At 41.3% G+C, this 12,130-nt stretch overlaps 1 protein-coding gene across 4 annotated transcripts in view; it reads right to left on the minus strand.

The window, feature by feature from the left end:
* Positions 1 to 289: 289 nt before the first annotated feature.
* The window catches only part of NFATC1 (nuclear factor of activated T cells 1), a 174,390-nt gene continuing 162,549 nt past the window's right edge, over positions 290 to 12,130 (minus strand). For all 4 annotated transcript variants that reach the window (XM_066579459.1, XM_066579461.1, XM_066579463.1 and 1 more), the window contains one exon: positions 290 to 2,101. In XM_066579459.1, the coding sequence (XP_066435556.1) occupies positions 2,052 to 2,101 (50 nt within the window). In that variant the 3' untranslated portion in view covers positions 290 to 2,051. The remainder of the gene's footprint in view (positions 2,102 to 12,130) is intronic.

Raw genomic sequence — 12,130 nt, forward strand, 5'->3', positions numbered from 1 at the left:
CATGGTTGCCTTGCAGCACTTTAGTCCTGGGTTTCAATCTGACCAAAAACAACACCTCCACAAAGTTTTAATTTGTTTTTCCATGTTTTTGTGGTTTTCCTCCCACTCTCCCAAATATACTGATATCTTCATCAACTTCCTTTAAAATTGCCCCTAGTATATGTGAGAAAGGAAATGAAGAGTCCAATTGGGGGCAAGAGCTGATGTGAATGGTGACAATCTCTTTAAAGCACTGCAGAATATGTAAGCGCACTAAATGGGGGGCAAGCAGAGAGAGAAAACACGGCAATCCTGGCTCCATAATATTGCTTTATTGATACTGTTCAGGGATAGCCAGCGTACGGAGTCTCTGAGCACTGAACTGTCTACTTGGTCATCTATTATACATATATCATGCAAATCTTATAGTGCTATATAATGGGTAAACATTTTTTGGATTACACATGAAAGGTTAAAAGATAGTTATTACAATAATGAAAAGCCCGGTTTGTACATGAAAGCCATATTCTCCATTCAATTGATCACAGTAATGTGCAAATATTAAATATGGCTTTTAGATTTCCTTTCAAAAAGTAAGACATAATACACAGCATTATATTTCTTCAAGCCGGTAACCTTCCATCAGCTTGTAATTCAGGCATTTTTCCAGAAGAGGGCATTGATTACTAAGGCACAACATTAGTTACATTGTATTCTCAATTAGACCATGCTAGAGTTTGGTTACAGATAGTAAAAATGTATCACTAGTATTTAGCTGCTACTGGTACAATAGATAAAGAACAGGATCATACTACATATCTTTACTATACTCCAAATGATATTAACACATATGGACACAGTTCACATAGCACTGCATTGTCAGCCATTTTTGGTAACATTCCCGGTATATGGCCTGAGGCAAGTTGTGGCTGTCCAGCTGTTTTTGAATTACCACTCCGAGCATGCATTGCCATCTGGCATTCTGGGAATTGTAGTTTAATAACAGCTGCAGGGACACATGTCCCTACTGTAGAATTATAGATATAAGGCTTTTGTGAAACCAAACAAATATTTACAATCTTATAGTCACCTATGTACAAATTACACTTAGTTTGTTGCTTTTACTCTACCCAAACTTTTTGTATTATGTCTAAAGTGCTTGCTTTCAGGATTGAGCAATATGATGCATACGATATACTGCACTTGGCGTGATGAACACCGAATACAATGCCTGATGTTATTATATGTCGGGCAACATCCTAGCTTCATATAACTGCTTTCAATTATTGGCTAGGTGAGGAGAGAGGAGCGTTGCTTAATTTGTATGTAACTCAATCTGCCTTAAAATTGAGCTAGTTATGTCAATGACAGGAACAGATGTTTGATACTATTAGGCATCATCTAGGGATTAAATCATGTTTTAACACGCATGTATGTTTATTAGATTGTTCTGTGCTTTTATCTTTTGTGTGCCCTGCTTCCAAATTAAGAACAAAACATTCTTTTATTCCAATGGATTTCTTTATATGGATTAAATAGAGTATAAAGAGTCAGATTGGTGGTTTTTATTTGAGGCGCAGAAATTAAGGCGAGTTTGCTGGATCTTTTTTTTTTTACATATTGTACATCCAATCTTTGCCTTTTTTTTTTTCTTCTTGACAAATAAAGTCTGCTTCCACCCAAATCAGCAAGCTGAACAATCGCTTTGAAGTCAATTGCACCGAAAATACTTCTTTTGGTAGCAAACAGAAAGCTTTTTGATTCGTCCTAATGCCACAAATATGAACATTTAAGGCACTGCCGGCATCCAGTGGTGCCAAAAGAATCAGTTGCTGTTCCTGGCCCTCAACTTTGTCAAGTATTTCAGTTAGATTCCGTATAATACATTGAATGTTTGTTTCATATTCTTTACTTGAGATGATCATTCTTCTGAAGACTAAACACATCTGCTGTAGTGAAGCTAAGAAACTCCATAATATGTAGAAAGCGCCAGGTGGGAGTCCAATCCAGTCTTCACTATAGAGCAGATAGGGGGCAGATGTCTCTGTGTGAAAAGTCCAGGATTGTCAGAGCTATGCGTGGACATTGTTGCTGGACAAGTCATTCCTTATAATCTCATTTACTGCAAAAAGAAAAAGAAGAAAAAAGGTATTAAACACACCCGGTATAATGATTAAACAAGAGATCTAAAGCCCTGTGTTTGTGCATAGTACCCAGAGCCAGATTTAGTTATATGCAGAGTAGGCCCTTCTCTAAAGAGTCTGATGGGCAACTTATTAACAGCACTATAACCCAATACATCATACATAATACACTGGATGGAACATCTGGATGGAGCAATAGTTATGTAAACTGACCTTAACCATTAATCTAATAGTTTATGTATCAGTGTAGACACATAATGTAATGCTTCATGTTATGATAAATCAGAGATACAATGTTTAAACCAAAACAAATACTCTTTAGTTTAGTCTTGAAGTGAATGTCATACTGTTAAGCAGTAGAAACAATGGGAAGCCTTGGATTAAAGAGGGTCTTATTCGAGAGGAGGGAATAACAATGGTTAACAGACAGCAGACTTGAGTTTTGAGACAATATAGGGGAATTGTTTGATGAATTGGACTCTGCAGTACCAGACAGTCCATGCACAGGAGTGGTGCTGTTTTGGGGAGAAAGAAGCCATATTTTTCTAACTAGATTGACCCGATGTTCACTACGGAACATAAAATGTTTGGAGAAGTCATTGTAAATGTTTTAAGAACTGTCGAGCCGAGGATTCGGCTTGAACCGTTCACCGTCCACGGCTTGGTCTTCCACGTTTTGGGGACATGACAACAGTCAAACTGGTAGGCACTTGATATGAACGTCATTCAGCAATGCTTGACTCTTCTTAGCGGCGCTGTTGGCTGAAGCACAACAGCGCCGCTAGAATTAACATAGTAGCTTTGACCTTGCCTGACAGTCACTCAATGTATCAAACTAAAATTTTCTGATATTGTGGCAGTGGTGAGGATGTAACAAATCTAATGAAACCAAAATCATCCACCAAAGGTCACACAAAAGGGTCCAAGTGTGGTGCAAGAAAATGCCTGCAGGCTTCTTTATATTAGATTAGGTACAACTCCTTTAATTGAAAATAACCAAAAATTATGCCAGGAGAAGAATTTTAGATACATTGACTATGCGGTAATTGTAGCCATGTCACTGATAAAGATCAGGAAAATTTCCATAATCGCCCATCATTCCTATTTACTGCAACCAATCATGAGTATGAAACCTTTTAACTGTGGAGATCAGTTTTTTTCCCAACATCTGCACCTTCCTGCTTCAAACTTCAACATGGTAACATTAGTTCTTAACGTAAAGAATATGTTGTTTTTTTCTTTGCACATCATATGCTGTGCCTCACATAAGCCAAAAGTCCCAGATCTTTAGAAAAAGCAATAAAAAAGTTTATATGAGGTATTTTGATGTTTTTAACCTCATTTTAGCCATTTTGTTGGATGAACATTTTCAAACATGACCCCCAGTATGCTTCCATAGTAGGAAACAACTAAAGATTTCCAAACAATGTAGTGACGAGGCCTGGGATCTGAGCGCAGCTGGGAGCAGCTTGACTTCCGAGTATAGACATCGGCTCTCAGCTGTTACGTCTCATCTCCTCTCTGTTTTCCACTGTTATTTCTTTAGCTATGTGTTATAAAGAGGGGCAAGACAAGAAAGAAGAAGCAAATTTCTCTACAAAATCCTGATCTCCAGATAAGACTTTGTTAGTTGGTGCTTCTTGTGTCGCTGTCATCTTGTCCTGTACACTGTCAGGCTATACAGTTCCCACACTCATCATTTCATGTCAATTTATCAGCCTGTGTTTTTTGGCAGACGGACAGGAAATGACTGAACCTGGCAAAGGCCATCTGAAGCAAGCTGTACAACATCCCTTCTGTTTCCATCGCTCAGTCCACCCACTCAATACCACCTCTGCCACCACAACCACCTGATTAACATAGAGATATGCTAAATGTCAACAGATACAAACACCCCAATCTTTCTCCTCGGACACAAATAAATGTCTATGTTGATAAGAAACAAAAGGGTCATGATAGTTTTTTTTTTTTTACTTGAATGAAAATGTAGTTAAAGAATGATAAGTGCATGTTAGGATGTGGCATCATCAACTTCCTGAGAAGACGCAGGGACTAATGGTGGGTCGGTGAATGGCCGTCTCCTTTAGGAGCCAGGTCCTGTCTGGGAGCCAGAAGGCACTTTGGACAGCAGGTGCCGCTTTGGACTCCAGAGTACACAGTAGAGTAATAGCTCCATGAATGAGACTTTACATTAACCCTTTGCAATCCAATTTTGGATTCAGGGTTTCCTAGGGGGCTTTCTCTTTCTGCCACTATACAATGGCGCCATCTGCTGGCTAGAGCCAGTACTGCGGTATGTGACATGCTGGAGAGGCCCCCGATAACAGAGTGGCGAGTAATATACAGTAAGAATACCCTGCCGGACGTCTTCCGACATTGGAGCTGTACAGCCTTCAATCAGAATGTCTTCAGACGTCAGACGGTGGATTGGAAAGGGTTAAGTAAGAAGGGGAGAGGGCTGACTGTCCACTGTTCTGTCCTCTTCTCTGTGGACCCTCAAGAGTAGAGCACAGAGACGAGAGGCGCTCACAAACAGCCTGTGGTTGTAAATGAAGGGCCATTTGGGGGTCAAAGAGCCGTCTTGTCTTGCTGTACTGAGCCGAACAGTAGAAGCTGCCAAAATTTCCATCACTGTTATGAGAAGTCAATAAAGTTTTTTTCCTTATTTATGCAAACTTTTACATATACCACAAGTACAGTACCCTCGGTAAGAAAGGCTGTTTTCTACAATCTATTATGAAATCTGTCCAGATATTGCCACAGGCCATACTGTGTACTGAACATTAAAGAAAAGGGACCACTTGATCTTTCCACAGGAGTCAATAAGATTCCGAGAAGTTCTACTTCTATTTGACACCTGTTTTATTTACATGTCACTGGTGCATTTTGCATTTGTGTGTGCATTACAAGTTCACTCTAGTTAACTTTACCCTGCTCTATGTTTCTAGTCTATACACACATATTGACGCATCTGCTTGCTCTTTTTGAGCAGTCAACTTCCTAAAATAAACTCATGAGCAGAGAAACAGCATCTGCTCAGATCAGAAAGAGGAAGAAATAATGCACAGAAGACTCTCAGTATGGGTTTCCCCAACACAACCCACCAGAACACCTGAAAGCTGCCTCAAAAGGAATACCCTGGTGGGTGGTAGTGGAACAGCTATCAATATATGCATAGACACTACAGCTGCATCAAACAAGACCAACATTTTTGTACTGTTCCCCACAGCCTATTCATGAACAGGTATGGGCACATTTCAGACAGCTACCCTTGTATCAAGAGAGATGAATATACTCCTACAAATAAGGGAGATGGAAAAATACCTACACAGTGCCACCTATTGGAAGGCAGCATTCCTTCAAGCCAAAGTCAGACTCTTTATACGAACCTTGTAACAATGACTGGGAATTAAAAGCAAAGCCAGACTCCATGTACAGACAGCTGTTTCAGGGTATTTGCCCTTGATTAGTGTACAGTAGGAAGCTGGCTTTGCTAGTGAGAGGCTTAGGACAGGGGTCAGAAACGCTATCTTTTATTATGCAGATAAGGGAGATGGAATAATACCTCCACAGCGCCACCTGTACATGGAGCCTGGCTTTGCTTTTAATTCACAGTCATTGTTACAAGGCTTGTATAAAGAGTCTGACTTTGGCTTGAAGGAATGCTGCCTTCCAATAGGTGGCACTGTGGAGGTATTATTCCGTCTCCCTTATTTGCATATTACCCAGAGAAGTGTGCATGGCCATTTGAGTCTCCTCTCTCTTCATCTAGGTGCTCTCCCTAAGAAGAAAAGATAGCATTTCTGACCCCCATCCTAGGCCTCTCACTTGCAAAGCCAAACTCCTACTCTACACTGATGAAGGGCTAATACCCTGAAAAAGCTGTCTGTACATGGAGTCTGGCTTTGCTTTTAATTCCCAGTCATTGTTACAAGACTTGTATAAAGAGTCTGACTTTTTGCTTGAATGAATGCTGCCTTCCAATAGGTGGCACTGTGGAGGTATTATTCCATCTCCCTTATTTGCATATTACCCAGAGGAGCATGAATGGCCTTTTGAGTCTCCTCTCTCACCGTCCAGGTACTCTCTCTCCCTAAGGAGAAAAGATAGCGTTTCTATACTCATACAGAATATGGAAAAAAAATAGGATCCAAACATGATTTAACCAGAGTGAATTATTGGTATTGTTGCATGGTAAAATATGCTGATGCAAGGCTTATGCTAAGATAGAATTAGTGAGAGCAAAAACGTTTCCTATCTGCATTGTTTGATATTGATTATGATATAAAGAATATAGACTATTTCCTAGTATCAGCTCTACATAAATAGGCTACATAAGAAAATAATTAAAACCAACATTTAGCATTCAGAAATGCTTAATGTATGAAGTAACTGAGGGTCCTTGTCAGGAAGACTAAGGCCTGAACTTGTCAAGTGATGGATGTTCATCTTTGAAGTTCCACAACAGATGAATCCAGGGGAATAATTTAAGTGCAAATCAATGCATCAATCACGGGAAGATGCATGTAAGGTGGTGGTTGAGGGTTCCTCTTTAAAGAAACAGGAGCTGACCGAATTGGTTAGACAGAAGAATTTACTTTCTTTACATGTCAGCAGCACACAAACGCTTGATGGTTATTATTCTCCTGCAAGGCACAGAAGCGTGATGGTTACAATATACTCCAGGTGGTGCTATTATGCTTGTCAGTTGCTATTCACTCTCGGTGATGCAGAATACTTGAAACTTCTAGAATATAACTTGAGCAGTAGTAAACAGATCATCAGATGAAATAGTAGGCAGCTTCCAAAGTGCAGTATCAAAAATGGATCTTTTTATTCCATAGAGGCAGTTGCAATATTTCGGCTTTTTCAAGCATCTCAGCTTAGTGAAAAGATCACACCAGTTTCTTTGGAATGAAAATATCTATTTTTGACAATGCAATTTGGAAGTTGCCTTTCTCTTTCTGATGATCTGTATGGTTGGGTAATCAGGATTATTCTCATAGAGAAGGCATCCATGTTGTTTATATGTTTGTAGTGCTCATCAGCTTTGTTCATTTATTGAAGAGTACTATGATTATTTGAATTTTAACTTAATATTGGTCAATGTAGACTTTACACAGACCTCAGAACTGTGTTGCCTTCTCACCAATATCTAGAATTTGTTACAGTTAAGTGTCAACTCAAAATATACCTTTCCAACATGCCATTTTGTCTGTTAAACAATATGAGTGTTACTCCTACACCCAATCTAATACCCGAGATGCCTTCCTCACAGAGCCCTACTACAACTCCTGTTCAGTGCGCTATACTACAGGAGTGAGCCATCCAGGTCACACAACAGGCCTAAGGGAGGTCAACCTCCTGCTATAGGCTGGACCTAAATTTTCCCTAGGAGGAAATGGAAAGCCAAGCCAAAATCCTTTACAGACTTGGCTTTTAATTCCCAGTCATTGTTACAAGGCTTGTATTCAATCTCCCTTATTTGCATATTACCCAGAGGAGCATGAATAGCCTTATAAGTCTCCTCACTCACTCACTGTCTAGGTGCTCTCCCTTAGGAGAAAAGATAGCGTTTCTGACCCACATCACAGGCCACTCGCTAACCAAGCCAAAAACTTACTGCACACTGATGAGGGGCAAACACCCAGAAACAGCTGTCTGTGTATGGATTCTGGCTTGGCTTTTATTTCCCAGTCAATGTTACAAAGCTTGTATAAAGAGTCTAACATTGACTTGCAGGAATGCTGTCTTCAATTAGGTGGCACTGCAGAGGTATTGTTCCATCACCCTTATTAGCATCACAACATACACACCCACTTGTCCAAAGCAACTCAATGGAAAGAGCACCAAAGCACTCCTTCTGGTTATTAACCTGAAATGCGGCAGTTCATCTCACACTGGGTTGATCCACCCCAGTGCAAAAAGTCCACAAAATATAGAAACGATGACAGCATCTGCAATGGCAGCTTTATTGGTCCCAAAACAGCGTACACAAAGTACAATGTTTCAGTTTCTCAGAGCCTTTTTCAAGCATACGAATTGATCAAAAGTACTGTAATAGCCCTGCATTAGCACTGATTGAAGTATTGAATGATATAGCTTGTATAGTGTGCATGTACTAATCCTCTATTGGGATTGACATGTTCCTTTTTCTTGTATTTTCATAGGAAAGGATGTGGCTTTGGAGTCAGGCGATCCATGTTAGACTGCCGCTGATATATTATGTTAATGTTGGGGGATTGCTCATGATAAAGATATATGAAACGAAACTTGAGATATTTGGAGCATACTGTCAATTCCCTGGTGGAACACTATGTGCTGCAGCACATTGGCGCTTGTTCTCTGAAGGTCGTGCCAGCTGTTGACTCACTTGGTGTCATCGTAACATGACGCTTTGTGTCAGACAGTCCGTAGCGACATTGTAAGTACAGCAAGGAAGACAGGCCCTCTGATTTGATGGGTCATACATACGCATGTGCGTGGTGGACCTATTAGTGCTGTTTATTTTTAGTCATTTTGTGAATGGAGCATCACCTTTGAACATAGTGGAACAAACTGAAGCCTACTGACATGAGCAGAAGACTGAAGCTGTGCACAGGTCCAATGAGGATATGGGAATGCCGAGGGAGCGTGGATCTGAAGGCTGGCAGCCCATCTAACAAGTATCGTTGTATTGGTGTCAACAGGTTTTATACACTTTGATTAGTTGCACATAAGGTGTTTTTCATTGTTTTTGATTACTGCTTGTTGACTGGTGTTTTAGCCCTGAGAGAGGAGGTTTGGATAGGTTTATAGGGAAGTACTTTTGATCAATTTGTATTGTTGAAAAAGGCTCTGAGAAGCTACACTGTTGCACTTCTTTGTATGCTGTTTTAGGATCAATAAAATTGCCAGTGGAGATGCTGACATTGTTTCTATTCTTTGAGAAAATCCACACAACTGGGGCACAATCATCCTCACTGCTTGCTACCATCACAAGGTACGGTAGGGCCACCAGTCCGCACAAACCAGGTGAAGTCAGTGAATAAGAAGAAAGAGCCAGGAGACAATCGTTTTCACTGCTTGCTACCATCACAAGGTACGGTAAGGCCACCAGTCTGCACAAACTGGATGCAGTCAGTGAATAAGAAGGAAGAACCAGAAGACAATCATCTTCACTGCTTGCTACCATCACAAGTTACGATAGATACAGCCACCAGTCCACACAAAACAGGTGCAGTCAGTGAATAAGAAGGAAGAACCAGGCAACAATCGTCTTCACTGCTTGCTACCGTCACAAGGTACGGTAGGGCCACCAGTCTGCAGAAACCAGGTGCAGTCAGTGAATAAGAAGGAAGAACCAGGCAACAATCGTCTTCACTGCTTGCTACCGTCACAAGGTACGGTAGGGCCACCAGTCCACACAAACCAGGTGCAGTCAGTGAATAAGAAGGAAGAACCAGAAGACAATCATTTTCCCTGCTTGCTACCATCACAAGGTACGGTAGGGCCACCAGTCCACACAAACCAAGTGCAGTCAGTGAATAAGAAGGAAGAACCAGAAGACAATCATTTTCCCTGCTTGCTACCGTCACAAGGTACGGCAGGGCCACCAGTCTGCACAAACCAAGTGCAGTCAGTGAATAAGAAGGAAGAACCAGAAGACAATCATCTTCACTGCTTGCTACCATCACAAGGTACGGTAGGGCCACCAGTCCGCAGAAACCAGGTGCAGTCAGTGAATAAGAAGGAAGAACCAGAAGACAATCATCTTCACTGCTTGCTACCATCACAAGGTACGGTAGGGCCACCAGCCTGCAGAAACCAGGTGCAGTCAGTGAATAAGAAGGAAGAACCAAAAGACAATCATTTTCCCTGCTTGCTACCGTCACAAGGTACGGTAGGGCCACCAGTCCGCACAAACCAAGTGCAGTCAGTGAATAAGAAGGAAGAACCAGAAGACAATCATCTTCATTGCTTGCTACCATCACAAGGCACGGTAGGGCCACCAGTCTGCACAAACCAGGTGCAGTCAGTGAATAAGAAGGAAGAACCAGAAGACAATCATCTTCATTGCTTGCTACCATCACAAGGCACGGTAGGGCCACCAGTCTGCACAAACCAGGTGCAGTCAGTGAATAAGAAGGAAGAACCAGAAGACAATCATCTTCATTGCTTGCTACCATCACAAGGTACGGTAGGACCACCAGTCTGCACAAACCGGGCGCGGTCAGTGAATAAGAAGGAAGAACCAGGAAATGTCCTGTTAATAAACTTTTGCTTCTCTACACTGTGGCTTCTCTTCTGCATTCTTAAACACCATGTCCGTTCCACGTGGTTCTTCCTTCTTTTCCACTTTGCACGGAGGTGTTCTGCATCATTCCAGTGCAGAGAAGGGCACACCTAATAGGCACATCAGTGTGTTGTGCCGTTTCCACAACCACCCCTGGTGGGAATCTCTTGCTTACCTAATAGATAAGTTTTAGAGCACCGTTTTTGTTCATTTACAGTCAGTGAATGGCACTGGTCCTGAAGATAGGTCATTAATAAGAAGAAAGCATGGAACCGCTCCCCACTGCAGCCATTTTTAATTTCTCCATTTCTATTTTCTCATCTCTGCCTCCCAAGAGGTATATTGTTTATATTTTTCCATCCACATGACTTGTTTTTTGCAGAATGAGTTGTATTTTAATGGCACCACTTAATACAATATATATTGTATAGAGAGACTAATGATTACTCTTCATTCGGGACCCTTCCTTGAAAGATCATCCTTTATTAACCAGAGTAGAGAGCAATTCCAAAAACCATCTCTCTCTGGAGGACCTGACACATCCACACATTATTTCAGTAATTTTAATGAGCACTGTGTAGTGCCTGAATTTCCCATATGGTGCTGCAGGCTGGGGAGGATTGGGAACCCAAAGTGGCCCCAGAAGAAACTTACAAAGTGGCTTCATGTTGTAGGTGGGCCCAAAGCAGTAGCAAGTGGGGCAAACTCAAGTAGATAAGAGTCAGCAAACTGCCAGCTGCAGCCATGTTGGTGGTAGGAGAGAAGAGGCCTATCATGCACAGCTCACCGCAGAAGATTTTCTATGTCGCACAGAACATGTTAAAGGTACCACCGCTTTTTAACCTATTATTTCTCTCTGACATAAATGAACATCAAAGACTGGCTTGTCTTTAGCCTGTATGATGAACATTTACGACATGCGCCCTGTATTTACATGATCATCACAAGAGCCCTGCGTTAACTGACAGACGAGAGTAGTATGTGCTCCGTTAAAAAATATAAACTTAACGGAATGGAAGGAAACTGAAAGCTTTCACTTTTTTTTTGAAAACCCTCTGAATTCACTGGGGGGAAAAAATGAAACATTTAATTTTGTTTTAATTCCATTTCTCTACTTCTAAAATGAACAGACAGACGGAAAGCCCTAACGAGCCCTAAGGCAGAGGTGGACGAGCCCTTAGCTGTAGGAGAGCATTTACCTAAAAGTGACTTAAAGGGAACCTGTCATCTGCCTAAAGCACAATAAACTAACTTATGGTGCTTTTTAGAGCAGGCTCTGGGGAGTCGGGTGCTGTATTTTTCATACTCACCCTCTTCCTGAAGTCAACGCGCCACACAGAAATCTGACTCTTTTCGGAGTCCTGTGTGTGCATTTTCCCATAGACTTGTATAGGAGATCATGTGCACAGGACTCTGAAGAGTCAGAGTTTCAGTCGGTGCGTGGACTTCACAGGCAGCGGGTGAGTATGAAAAATACAGCACCCAGCTCCCTGTCACCCCCCAACAGCACCATCATTTAGTTCATGGTGCTTTAGGCAGGTGACAGGTTCCCTTTAATATGTAGTTTTACTAATTGAGATTATTGTATTATTTTTCACCAGTTACTTTGTTATTTTCCAGATAACTCTTCCAACATTTGCAATCAACATTTCTTTCCATTTTCGTATGTAGATTTTCCATTAACAAAAAACATAATCAGCTGAATAGCTGAGAACTTCAGGTAACCCGTGAC

This window comes from Eleutherodactylus coqui, chromosome 9, assembly GCF_035609145.1.
Source record: "Eleutherodactylus coqui strain aEleCoq1 chromosome 9, aEleCoq1.hap1, whole genome shotgun sequence".
NCBI lineage: Eukaryota > Metazoa > Chordata > Amphibia > Anura > Eleutherodactylidae > Eleutherodactylus > Eleutherodactylus coqui.